The sequence below is a fragment of the Montipora capricornis genome, chromosome 13 (genome assembly GCF_036669925.1).
Source record: "Montipora capricornis isolate CH-2021 chromosome 13, ASM3666992v2, whole genome shotgun sequence".
NCBI lineage: Eukaryota > Metazoa > Cnidaria > Anthozoa > Scleractinia > Acroporidae > Montipora > Montipora capricornis.
In genome coordinates, this window is record NC_090895.1 from 28,060,174 (window position 1) to 28,074,105 (window position 13,932).

Consider the following 13,932-nt stretch of genomic DNA (forward strand, 5'->3'; position numbering starts at 1 on the left):
TTGATCACTGTAAACTGTACACACTAATGACGATTATTTTTGTACTTTATGCAGAAGCATAAGTATTTGCATAAACACTGTATTGCTTTCTGGGGTTAGACACGGGAGCTCCGCTTTTAGGCTTGGCTAAATCTATATATCAAAATAAGATAAAAGAACGAAATTTTTAACCCCAAAATTTGCGTCACAGTTCGGCTATCTACAGTCTCCTTAAGCACGGTTTCGTACCCCACCGGAAGTGGAAATTCCGATTTTTAAAAGGCTAAAGGTCACGGAAGGATTTTTGTCATTGTTTTCATCTAAAAAAACTATGATGTTTCGGTTGAGTAAATAAAGAAAAATCTGTCATATACACTTTAAGAGACGTTTGTTTAAGGGCAACTTAACGCTTCACAGTTACTCAAGATGGCATATACTGTACAAGAAGATTCTTACACATTTTGTTTTCGTGGTTTCTTTCTTGGGGACGCGGCATCTGAGATTGCTGTTGTTACACTAGCCAGTAAAGATGTGGCTGGGGTAACTGCAACAGTGCCATTCATCACAGATGTAGTAACTGCACTTAATGAGGGAGGTGCTTCACTGCTGGGGTCTCTCTTGATTTTGATTGGTGATGTTGGTGTAGTTTGAGAAACAACCACCGCAGGCTCTGTTGTTGTGACGCTGGGTGCTGAGGCGGCAGGCTCGTTAGACTGACTTCCACATTCGCTAAAAGAGACAAATTTAGAAGTTCTATTATGAATAAGGAGAAAGTGTGAAGGTTGAATTTATTGGCGAGTTATATGGGAACCCTATGGATTCCTGATTACTCATTGCATGCTATGGAAATGAGCTACAGAAGATGCACGGGATATTTTCAAAGATGTGAGTGAAATAACTACACGTCAAATTAAGGAATGAAAGCTTAATAGGCCATTTCCGAGTTCATGTCTGCCTCCTCTTCAAAGCGAGTCTAAGTGCGAAGTTTTTGTGATGGTAATTAGTTCTACTTTGGTTTTGAATTAAAACTAATTTTCATAAGAAAATCTTCGCACTTAAACTCGCTTTGAAGAGGAGGCAGACATGAACTGGGAAATGGCCTATTTCTCTGAGTGACTCAGTGTGTTCATGACAGGAGTCTGCCATGTGACCTGCTGATTAGTTTAGATCGCTTCACCGAATGTCCAAAAAAGGATACTACTTTTTAACTTGGTTAGTGCCAAAAGATTATTGCAAACTTTTAACAATGGGAAAAAGTTGGAACTAAGTCTTGGTTAAGCCAGATGCCCAAACAACACTTACCTGGCGGGTTTAGGTGAGTTCTGTGTGGAATGCGGGGCCGATAGGGTACTGTCTGATCTTGGACTTGATGCGGCCTCAGTCTGACTGGTTGCTAGCACTTCAGCAGTAAATGGTAATTGGCTGGGTGGCTTCCGAATTCTTATATGCAAAAGATACATGAAACAAAAACCACATGTAAGCAAGGAATCACGCAACTTGCAGATCAAGTACTGGCATTGTAATTTTGGTAATTCTAGTGATAGATTTTGTCACATCAATTGAATTTATTTTTTTTCTTGAAACAATACAAAACCATTATAATTCACAGTGAATAGTCTGATCATCTTATTAAACAGCTGTCAAAACAGCAACTAACTTCTCGTTAGAAAGATGGCCTCAACAAAAATGGCTCCAACAAAAAATGGATCTGACAATCTGAGAAACCTGCTCCTGAAAAAGAAACCTTTTGAGTGCCATTTGCAAGCAATGATTCACCAAGTTGTGCAATTGACCTCTTGAGCTTGGACGTTTTGTTTTCCCATTTCAGACCAGGTGATGTTCTCAAGAGAATTTTTTCTTTTGTTTTTTCATAGGTTATTCGTATGTAAGCACATGCACATAAAACAACGTTTGAAAGAAACTGTTCTCTAAAGTAACACCACGTGGTTTGAAATGGGAAACAAAATGTACAAGCTAAAGAAGTCTATTTTCACCCTTCTTATGAAAGCTGGTAAAGGTTACACTGTATTCTTCCGGTTCTTCAATAGCAACCAGTGGCCAAAATTCTCCTTTGTAATGTCTTCAAGATTATTAGAAATACACATGTATAGCTTACCCTTCAGAAGTTCTCTTGCGTAATATACTTGGCCGCGGAGAAGTGGCAGTCGGATTTGGAGCTGACAGCTGGGCAGCTTGCATTCCAGCGGGAGGAACATTGAAAATAGGCACACTGTAAAGGTTTGCTTGACTGAAGTCCATTATTCCTGCTGTCACTGGAGTTTCTGAGCCTGCCACATTGGCAATTCCTGAAGCTAAAAATTGTTAACAAAGAACCAAATTACTTGGTTTGACAATAATTATCATCAAGTCTTCCTAATACTCTGTAACTAGTAGTAATCTCGGATTATTGAAGTGCATTCGACAGTCGCTTTGGAAGCAAAAGAGAAGGGTAGGGAAAGAAACAATCTAGGGTTAATCTTATACGACTAACGACGTATCGTTTCTGAGGAAACAATACAATGTAAAATAGCCCCCTCAGAGGACATGTGGCTACTACAAGAAGTAAAATACTAAATGTAATTTGAGAACACCTGCCCAGTGCAAGTACATGTAACATGAGTACAGAAACTACAAATTCACAGTTAAGTTCTCTGTTTTGTAGCTTTAAGATGGCACCATGACAATCACATACTTTCTTGAAATGGTTTCAAAAAGTACCAAGTACTGTCTATGACTCATGTGACAGGACTGCAATACTTTGCCAATGGGTAGACTCAGAATCACAAATAAGCGTGAGCTGTTTGATTTAAGGAGGTATGTTGTGGTCAAAATAACAATGTATCCTTTCTGAGGAAAGGTAAAATAGTCCCCTCAAAGGACATGGGGCTACTAGTATTTAATACTAAATGTAATGAGGACAATTGCCGAGTGCAGGTACATGTACATGTAACATGAGTACAGAAACTAAACATTCACTGTTAAGTTCTAAATTCTGTGGCCTTAAGAAAGCAGTGCCTCTTCTTGGATTTAACAGTCAACAGTCTAAAATATAACCAACTTGAGTCATTACTAGGACCAACTCAGCAGTCCTGTGTGAATCCAAGCATTGTACTTGACACCATTTTGTGGGTTCAGTTTGTTGTTTTTCTTCTCTGCTGCGAGAGATTTTCAAACAGGTTCTCCACTTTTCTCCTTTTCTTATAGTTACATGTAGTAGGTTAATAATTATTGTGCACAGTCATACCTTTAGGCAAAGCTAAAATAAACAAAATGATTCTTATTTTTACTACTAAAATTTTGTCTTCATGTTGGTCTTCTTTTTCTTCTTCTTCTTGTTATCATTATTATTATTATCATTATTATTAAAAAAATTATTATTATCAAATTATGTTATCACTGTTGCCACCATCACTATTGTATAATGCTACCATTGTATTATTTGCTGTACCACAGCCTTCAATAATAGGGAGTTTAAGAAACGATGACGGGCACAGCAACAACAACGCCAAAAAGCAGTAATATTATTAGGTTAAAAGAACCAAAATGATCATGTAATGCACATGCAGCATGCATTTTTGAACATTTCTCTCCCGTACTCATCAAAACTACTATGTGAAATGACCAAATTTAAGGTTTGGACAACAACATGGACAAACTACAGTGAATCTTTCAGTCTTGCTCTTTACTTCAAATGCATCCGTAGCATCCAGTTTTAGGACACTTCGCCTATGATGTATAATATAATCAAGATAGAATAACCATGAAATACTTAGAATAGCTCAAACTTTTATTTTGAAGTGACGTTTCTGTCGCCATAGCCGTTGTGGTTTCTTAAACACCCTAATTTGCAAAATCCTCCACCAACAAGATGCCATTCATACCTCCAACACCTAAAGCAGCAGCAGTTGGCTGAAAAATCAGTCTTGGGTGATCCATGATCTGCATAGGATTCACACCAGCAGCTGCTGCAACTTGTGCGGCAGCTGCTGCAGCTGCAGATGTAGCAACACCTTGTTGCGATCGTGCAAGTGGCTGCATAGGGCCGAATGCTTGCTGGTGATATGGTGAATGAAGACCTGGATGTACTGAGACAAAAAAAAAGAAGCTGACTATTGACAATGCACATCGTAATTGGAAAGGTTACTGTGACCAAAGGCCGTAAGTAATATTATTTGTAACAGTGATAGTCAAATAAAACAATCCAACAATGGTTGCACTTTTACTTGTCAACATCATATTTTGCTTAATGGGGACATGGCTCTCATTAACTTGACTACTACTGCAATAATAATAATAATAATAATAATGATAATAATGATAATAATGATAATGCTAATGACAGTAATGACAGTAATAATAATAATAATAATAAATCCTATCATAATCACTAACCAGTTGATAAGGCATCCTGGTAGAACAAGTTTGCCATTCCAGCCATTCCAGCCATAGCGGGGTGATATGGAAACTGAGGCAAGGCCTGGTGTGCTCTGAAAATGGAAATACAATGTAAAGACATATTGACCCTCCTACATGGAGGCAAGTTGAGCAAAACAAGTAAAACAGACAGAACAATGCAGGAAGGGAGGCCAGTCAGATACAGAATTTATCAAAATAAAGCATGCATCTTATTACCTGACACCCTGAACATAGGGCCCTATGGGTCATTAACTCGGGAGTGCTGATGGTATAGAGGATATTACACAGCTGCTTGGAGATACAAAATTTCTCTTCGAGTATTGAAAAATACTTTATGAGTGAGAGCCGTGAATGAGTGAAATATTTTTCAACACGAGAAGAGAAATTCCGTATCTCCAAGCGGCCATGTAAGTACTATTCTATTTATTATATAAACACCAATGAAATACTAAATCACTTCATGAAAGGCATCAAAAGAGGTGCGATTTTCATATGTAACCTTAGCAACAGTGATCTTTTCACCTGTGAAAATAACATGTTATCTTCACATGTGAAGATATCATGTTTTCGTGCGAAAGCTTACTTGGTGTATTTCATTGGTGTTTTTATAATAAAACTTAATATATTATGTTATGGGGATAACAAATTTCTTACATTTTTAGGAGAGAAGGCAAGGTTTTTCTTTAATAATTTTAAAGTCAAACTATTTTCTGTGTAGCATACCAATAAAATTATTGTTGTCTTGAAATGTACAGGTTTAAACCTTAAGCATACAAGTTCCTTGCTGTTACCTTTAACTCAATCCCACTGACTGCATGTTGTAAAAACTAACACAGTTTGGATATATAAATTGACTTTTTGGCCCTCACCAACCACTATTACTCATTTATTGCACTTTATACAATTAAGAGTTAAGAAAAAAGATCATAGTTTTAAAGAAAATCGTCTCTCACCTTTCCATTCTGTTCTCATTACCTACCACTGAAAAAAAATGCACACACTTTCAGTCATTTCTCTTTACTTGGGAAATTAAGGATGGTGCCTACATATTGTTAATGCGCATACATTCTGTGTATCTCAAAATAATTGGGTTTAATCCTATGGGTGGTGCTTACTAATACAGGTATATTTTTACATGGTTTTCTTAAAACTATGTGGAGAAAGCGGAACTTACATGTAGCAAGTTCCCTTGGTATCCAAAAAGAAAATTGGGGGTAACCATGCATTTTTCAGAGATAATTTTAAAAGCTTTACTTTGGAAAAGAATGCCATACATTGCTTTGTATTTTAAAGCTTTTTACAAAATATTGTTGATTAATAATATTTGAAAAATTTGTGGTTACCCCCAATTTTCTTTCTGGATTTCAATAACACTTGTTAAGATCTGCTTTTCCCGGATATTCATAACACATGCACAAAGGTTATAACCTGAAATTTCTGTCTTAACTGAGTCTTAAGCTGATGATAGACAGATCAACATCCTGCAACATTTGTTGCTCAACAAATGTTGAACAATGTTGCAAAGTTGTGTTGAATGGAATAGAGCTGGTCTCTATTTTCGTTCAAAATCGTTCAACAACATTCAACATTGCATGACACACTGTTCACCATTAATTTTGTTGAACAACAGCTGCAACATTTGTTGATCAACAAATATTAACAGCTGCAACATTTGTTGATCAACAAATGTTGAACCGTGTGTCACCAGCTTAAGTTCTTTGAGGGCAAGTAATAACCTCAAAGTCACCCTTCAAGGTTTAGCCATCTTAATGGCATATTTTCATTGTCACTTTCAAAACTACATGTGGGCTAAAAATAAATGCATAGATACAGTAAGGAATAGTAAAACAGTGACACAAAAGCAGAATTCACCACTTTGTACCCCGCATTATCAGGTTCAAATATCAATATTAAAATTTAATTTGTCTTGTGGGAAGAAATATTACAGTTCTCTGGCCCATCACTGCAACCATGTTGATTTGTTGCTTTTAGCCCAAGATATTAGCTAAGTAGACAAGTACCAGAGTTCAGTGATGATACTGCAATGTGTGGCACAGAGGAAATAGTACTGGCTGGGTGATGAGACGAAACAGCCGCTGGTGAAGATGATCCACTAGGTTTGGTTAACCTTGAATGATCTACAGGATTCTAAAAAAAAGAAAGTAATGCCAAAATTCCTAAATATTGAAAAGAGATAGTAACAAATACCTTTATTAGCACTTATTTACACGTACCAGTAATTTACCTGCATGTTTTATCACAAGAATGCACTCTGGTGCCTGCTGATTGGTGAACTTAATTTTATGTGTTACTTCCCAGCTGTAGACTCCAAACAATTTCCCAAGATGGATTCAAAAACAGAGAAACGATGGGAGGGGGACAAGACCTTCAAAGCTTCCACAATTTTAACAAGTCTGGTTTTTTGAGAGAAAAGTAAAACATCAAGCCCACAAAGGAAAACAAAATCATCTCTTTTCCTAATCTCAAACATGTTTACAGAATATATAAGCTCCAAACAAGCTCCTTTTCCCTGCAGGCAATATACATACCATAGATGTTTCTGTGCTTAAGATTGGAGATTGTCTAGGAGCAGTGAAAGCCAAGTGATGTGGAGGCGTATAAAGCTTTGATGCGGTTGACAATATAGCTGGTGCCACACTAATGGTGTTGGGTGGCATCATCTTTGATGGCTGGGAATGCCCTGTTGGCATACCAGCCACTTGCGACGGCAAGTGTGGTACACTTGTACTCATAGAGGAAACACCCACAGCTGTAGCTGGTATACTGGCGTGTGCAGAACTGGGATGATGTGGTGGTAATGCTGGAACAGGTGATTTTTGAACTGGATGAACTTGAGGAATTGGTGCTGAGGGAACGATGTTGATGACTTTACCTCCAACAGACACAGGATTGTGAGCTTGTCCAACAGTTTGCACTGTTGGTGATGCACCTCTCCTTGACAAATCAGACATCATGGTTGGTCTTCCTTCACGCAAGTCACTTGGTTTGTGTTCAGACCCTGGCTGGTGCATGGAGGAAGCAACTGCAACAGTGGCAATGTGTGCTGGCATTCCTGGCGATGATGGTCGTGAAGACCCAGAAGTTGCTGGAGGTGCATGTGACTGCATTTGTCCTCCACTGGAATGCATTTGAGCACCAAGTCCCAGAGGTTTTACTGGAGGAGGGAGTGATGGGTTGCGCAGTGATGTATTCCGAGGTGTCACTCCAGCAAGTGCTGCTCCTGCTGCAGCACCAGCAGGAACATGGGAGAATGCCGGCTGCGGCATTCTCATCATGGAAGCTAGCAGAGGATGTCCATATGCTGGCATACCACCTGCTACAAGACCAGGTGCAAGGTGACCCCCAGGAATCATACCTGCAAGAGCTCCTGATGCAGGGGCTATTGGGCGATTCTGGAGAGGTTTACCAATCTGGTGTGCGACATAACAAAAAAAGATAGAAATTAAGAAAAACAGAAAAGTTGACTGAATGAGCTAAAACACTTTACCCTAGGCTTACAACTTCTTGATCCAAACCTTATGACTTCCTTGGTCCACTTGTGACCTGTGAAAACTTCCACTTTCTGGACCTGTCATAGGTACTGTAGTAAAGCAAAGTTGATAATAATGAATTAAAACGTCTTTAAAGAACAAAGGATGCATTGCAAAAGGAGTTAAGCTTGATTTTGATCCCCTTTCTCTTAGATTTTGGAAAGACCTTCAGTGGTAAAAGCTTCTTAATGAACACTTTGTTTTCATTGTAATTTGTCATCATTGGTGTCTTTATACATTCCATTGTTATTTTAGTCTTCCATGAAACCCTTTCAACAAAGTATAACTGCACACCAAGGAATACTAAGTCAAACTCATTAATCAATGTCGGCCAAACAACTACAGCTTCAGTTATTGTGGGTGACCAGTTACTGTAAAGTGAAGATATCGTTGACGTCGCTCAGCTTTTACCACTGTGCCAACAACAGCTTCATTGGTTGTTGAAACAAAGGGTTTTTTTTGTTTCTGTGGCTGGCTCACTTGAATAATAAAAGAAATGTTTGTAACAGAGATACATGTATCTTCCCTATAACGTCCAGGTGATCTGGTGACGTAATTCGGAGGACTGGGGAATAAAATTTTAACGCCGTATCCCACAACCGCGCACGGCCTTATTTTCGAATTCAACATGCCAGAAGCGAGGTTAGAGCTCGTCAGGTCTAATTGAATGTTCATTCAGTAACAGGAAAATGTGGTAGACATTTTGGCGTTAGGGTTTAGAGTTTTGGCGACAGAAATACTGCAGGGAGTTTGGAAACAACACCTAAGGCCGCGCGCTGTTGTGGGATACCGCATTAAAATTTTTCTTCCCAGTCCTACAAATTACGTCACCAGATCACCTGGGTTTTTCTCTTCAAATGTCTCGGTACAATAAAAAATTATTGTAACTTCTTTCTAACATACATACTATACTGTACAGTACAAAAAAATAACTTTCTCTCTCTTTCGCATTCATTGTATTTAGCAGTATTTATACTAGAGGACGTCTAAGACGCCCAGACGCATTAAACGTCTGGCCATAAGTACGACTAATACAAATATGTGATGCACTTAACTTTGATGGCTAGAAATCAAATTCACAATTTTCTTCAAAAGATACTAACCGCTCGCTTCGCTCAGTCCGTACTGACACAACCCTGCCACGACCCCAATATTCCCCAGTATGGCCCAAGCAAGCTCGATTAGTAAGTTTATTATATGGCACTCTGTTTCTGATAGTAGAATGCACTTCCGGTGCAATCAATCTTTTTAGCTTTTTATCTTTTAGCTTGTTATCTTTTTAGCTTTTCAATCTTTTTATCGTTCAATCTTTTTACCGTTCGATCTTTTTAGCTTCTTCTGGTTGTTTCACTGTGAAGAATGACAATATTCACAGTTTTTTTTTCACTGTTTTGGTTGCAAATTATGAATTTGCTGGCTTTGCTCCAAAACAAAAATACACGGCTTGGACCGTTTCCACGGGAATGGTCCATACTGCAAAATCCTGACCGAAAAAGAACCAACCAGAGTGCTGGGATTTGCCCAAGACTGGCTTTGCCATATAATAATGAGATTTAATCACCAAAGAGACTGTGTGCATTTCATTGCTAAGTGCCTCCCAGTTTAGTGCGTCTCATCTTTATACTAGACAGCTTAGACATCTGTTAAGTGCGTTGTTTAGACGCACTTAACTTGAGACGTTTAATGAGTCCACCTTATTTCCTGTATTTATACTAGTCGTCTAAGATGTCTTAGATGTCTTAGACGTCCTCTTATATAAATACGGCCATTGCATGGTGAGGCATTCATGAGTTCAAACATTGAATAGTGCTATCTACCGGATAAATCACTATCCAGGGGATAAACACTAGCAAAACCAATAAAGTTATCCAGTGGATAGTGATTTATCCAGCAGACAGCGCTATCCATCGTTTGAACAACTGGGACCTGGACGATTGGGAACAGAAAAGAAGGGCAATAGAGGGTAGGAAGGTTGTTTAAAAACATCAATGCTACTGATCTCACAAAGATCATAAAAGAATAATGGACAAATAATTTTGCTTAGTTAAACAGACTCACAGGAAAGCAGTAAACAAAGTCACCATATTTAAATTTATCTGCTTGCAAAATGTTTCAATTTGAAAGAGGAAATTATTAACTGAAGAACTAGTCGGAAACAAGTAAACGTAATATCATTTGAAGTAATCAAGGATGCAGTGAAAATACAACAGGAAAGAACATATTTTTGATCAGTAAATATAATTTCCTTGGAACAAATCAAAGTTCAAACCAAAATTGGTCGACAAAACAAATTAAATTTACTCTCTAAGGCAAGTATTAATATTCATTCACATCAACCTGCTTAAATACAGATCTACGTTAACAAATATGGGTAAACAGGTTTTTTTTTCTTCAATATCAAGTGACCTAACGGTGACAAAGAGAAGAATGAAGGTTGAAGTAATGGGATAAAACGAACGGTATCAAAAACTAGCCATCACACCTTTAGATTTCTCGTGCTTTTCCATCTCCAGAGAGGGATTTCGCGATGAACTGCCGACCAAATCCCGCTCATGTCGATCATCAGCTGGGTAACTCATCGTTTCCTTCAAACGAGTATCACATTGGATGAATCTCTAATGAAACGGTTCTCTGTTTCCGGCGAAATTAGTCAGAAGGTCACAAAAACATTGAACAATTTTGAAATTCGGAGGCAAATGTAAACCAGTGATTTTTATCGGAAACTTCTCAAGCGCATGACACGAGTATATTAATATCAGCGCAAGTGAACGCAGGCTCAATGTGAAATCTTTTCCGTGCGCGTTGGACGCGCGTTGTGTACTCGAAACACGAGTAAACCGCACGCTTTAATCCCAATTCAACATTAGGGCCGTTTACACGAGAAAAATAAGCCACGGCTTATAATAAGCCGCGGCTTACTCAACACTCGAAATGCTCGTATAAATGGTTCGTGGTTCAAGCTACGCTAATACGAGCAACAAAAACGTCCAACTTCAACGGTTTCGCAACATTGCTGCAAAACTAGTCTAAAAGCGATGTTGCGCGTTTTGCATCCCCCTCTAAACTTTGTAGCAGAATGTAGAACGGACCTCCCCTTACTGCAACACGCTGCAGCAACTTACAACAAATTTTTTGATGCGAGACAGGTTGTGCGTGCGATGTAAAACTGGTCCAATGATGACGCAATTTTTTTGATGCGTCGTATTGGGGTGATTCGTTGCTCAAGCTCGCTACTTTTTTTTTCTCAGGGGAATGGACGGGCGCAAAAAGGAAGACAAAACAAGCGCATGCACAGGAGCCGTTCACGGTTTGAGCAAGCCGCGGACAGCGCTTGAGATCATTCACGTCCAAGGTAAGCCGTGGCCAATATGAGCACAGCCCAAAAGCCCTGGGCCAGGATAAGCCGCGGCTTGAACTAGCTGCGGATGAAGTTAGCAGGGAACTTCGATTCGTACCATTTCAAAACGGGATGTTCGCGTCTTATGTAAGCCGAGGCCAGTATAAGCCGTGGCTTATTTCTTCTGGTATAAACGGCTTTATTATCGATATAGAAATTTAAAACCTACGGATTTAACTGCAGAAAGGCCTACTCATTTTACTCAATGTACAAATCAATCGAAAGGTCAAAGCTTTTATTCCGTCAGTTGCATTGGTATTTTTTCCGATTATACCCAAGACATCAACGGAAAATGTACTTCTCTTAATTAATGTACCATTTCCGAAAATCGAAAGTGACATCGAATTCAGCGGGAGCCGTGATCAGTTACCTCGCATGTTTACTCACGAAACAAAGGATACATCTGTGTCAAAATGATGGCAAGACACCCGGTTTTTGTTTCAAGTGTTTTAAAGATTGATAAGAAATGTGCGAATTCAACACAAAGATCACAATAGTCCAACTCTTGAGGTTGACCAGTGTTTCTGCAAAGTCAAAAATTCACTCTCCTAGACGAAGTTTTTTCATCACCAGGTAATTCCACCGTTTTGGAAATGGCAGCTGCTTATTCGGCATCAGCGTCACAAATTCATGTTGATTTTAGGGCTCATTTTGTTGAAACTCAAGCTCGCTTCCAGCAGACCTGCTTATGTTCGTGAGTTATCTGAGTTATGCACGCGCTACGGGCCTGTTTGCCACCACGGACTTACAATCACTCACTCACTCACTCTTTCAAACCCAGTGACATAGTGTGTAGATAAGGTGCACATAGTGTGTAGATAAGTTGCACTACCACAAAAACTGGATTGGATAATGGATTGCTCGTGCTTTGATTCAGCTTGGCCATCATGGTATATGAGCTATTAAACCAGTGGGGAATATTTATCCATACTTTGTGGGCATTTTTAATAAAACAGTTATTCCAGTCGAGCTTGTTGTATGAGGTGATTATAGTCTATCATCTCGTATCCAACGCGGGCTCGTGGAATAATTGTTATGTATATGTTTCGAAAGTAGACGAAATGTTGCTCTTCTATTCCCCTTCGAATTGCACTCCACTCAGTCCTATTACCATAATTGAATGTTCACTTCTTTTGTATTATTTAAGCAGCTGATTTACGGTTGATCAACAAATTTGCCCAAACCGCAAAACACCGGTAAGTATACATACAATATTATAAAGCAAGATATAGGACTGTATGCTATAAGCTGAGCTAGCCGCACAAGGAGTGCATAACGTAAACTGTGAGCCACTGGACTGAAAAAAATATATCTAGATACTATTATAATTACAATATGATAAAAATGAAAATATATGTCTCAATAAATCTATGTACCACTAATTACAATATGATAAAAGTAAAGATAAATGTCTAAATGTGTATTGTGCCTGCAGCTATATCTCTAATCATTCTCCCTTATGTTGCCCGAGAGTACTGCCTTCGGCATCTTTGCAGTACATCTCTGCATTTGTCCCCCACCCCCCTACAATCTCGCACATCGTGACCTTCAGCTCCCGGGACCACCCCCCGAGTGCGATGCTGCTCCACTTCATAACCTGGGAACTGCTGCTTCAGATCCCAGTGAAGGGGTCCGTATTTCAGAGTCTTCTCCTCACCTTTCTTCTTACGATTGTTATTTTAGTATACACAGATAGTTAAATAAAATCAATTTTATTATTATTATTTCGTAATTCATATATATACACCTTATTGAGAGGTTTAACATAGATCCGTGAGGACATTTTGCTCACCGTTGCTTTCCTCGCCCGACATTAAGTAAGGTGATATACCGGTGCATCCATAGCATTCTCCCATGGAGTTTATAGACCCGTCCCGTCCGTATTTGCTCTGTTCTAAACCGGTCAAACCGAGACAGTGTATTACCGTCTCTTATTATATGGCAAGCACTTCTGAAGCTAAATGGAACACTCTGTTTGACTGCTTTTCGGTTAGCGAAACAAAAAGTTTTTAAAATTTTTTCATCACAACAGTACAATGATAGCAAGCGGAATATAGTGTTACATGCGAAAGGTTACCATTCAAAGTTCGCTGATATAAGACGAAGATTCAGGGGCACCCAACGAGAATATATTTCAAAACCACTTAAACATAGCATTGTTAAACCTATTTTAGTATTTAAACGGTGAATATAGGCATATTTTTATCCCCTAAAAATTTTTCATCTGTTCGGATTTCCTAGCTGAAAGTCTAGTGATCCGAAAATTATAGGGATAGAGCTTACCTTTTCGAAAATTTCATCCAGAAAAAAGGTTCCCGAAAGTTCTAGGTGACCTTTTTAGGGTAAAAATCCGTTAAAAATGGGCAATTATACCATGTTTTAGATGTTCGAAAATCCTAGGACAGGCAGGCAAGAAAGGAATTTTACAACAAATGTTCCGAAAATTCTTGATCTCAAATCGTCTTGCGAACAGATATTTTCCGAAAATTGACGTTGGGTGCCCCTGAAGATTAAGAACATTCACCACGCGGAAGTGTCCGATCGCTCAAAGAAACGATGCCATATAATAAACATTTTAAGCCTCATTTA

At 38.8% G+C, this 13,932-nt stretch overlaps 1 protein-coding gene and 1 long non-coding RNA gene across 2 annotated transcripts in view; one reads left to right on the plus strand and one right to left on the minus strand.

The window, feature by feature from the left end:
* LOC138028394 (histone deacetylase complex subunit SAP130-A-like) overlaps positions 1 to 10,712 on the minus strand; it is a 17,566-nt gene extending 6,854 nt beyond the window's left edge. The window contains exons 1-10 of the mRNA XM_068875916.1: positions 10,429 to 10,712; positions 7,932 to 7,996; positions 6,945 to 7,826; positions 6,417 to 6,543; positions 5,349 to 5,376; positions 4,372 to 4,466; positions 3,861 to 4,064; positions 2,096 to 2,291; positions 1,282 to 1,419; positions 436 to 708 (exon numbers count right to left, since the gene is read on the minus strand). Of these exons, the coding sequence (XP_068732017.1) occupies positions 436 to 708; positions 1,282 to 1,419; positions 2,096 to 2,291; positions 3,861 to 4,064; positions 4,372 to 4,466; positions 5,349 to 5,376; positions 6,417 to 6,543; positions 6,945 to 7,826; positions 7,932 to 7,996; positions 10,429 to 10,525 (2,105 nt within the window). The 5' untranslated portion in view covers positions 10,526 to 10,712. The remainder of the gene's footprint in view (positions 1 to 435; positions 709 to 1,281; positions 1,420 to 2,095; positions 2,292 to 3,860; positions 4,065 to 4,371; positions 4,467 to 5,348; positions 5,377 to 6,416; positions 6,544 to 6,944; positions 7,827 to 7,931; positions 7,997 to 10,428) is intronic.
* On the plus strand, positions 784 to 12,515 carry LOC138028400 (uncharacterized). The gene is made up of 3 exons (XR_011127656.1): positions 784 to 864; positions 11,195 to 11,298; positions 12,494 to 12,515. It is a non-coding gene; the product is annotated as an uncharacterized lncRNA (long non-coding RNA).
* Positions 12,516 to 13,932: the final 1,417 nt, after the last annotated feature.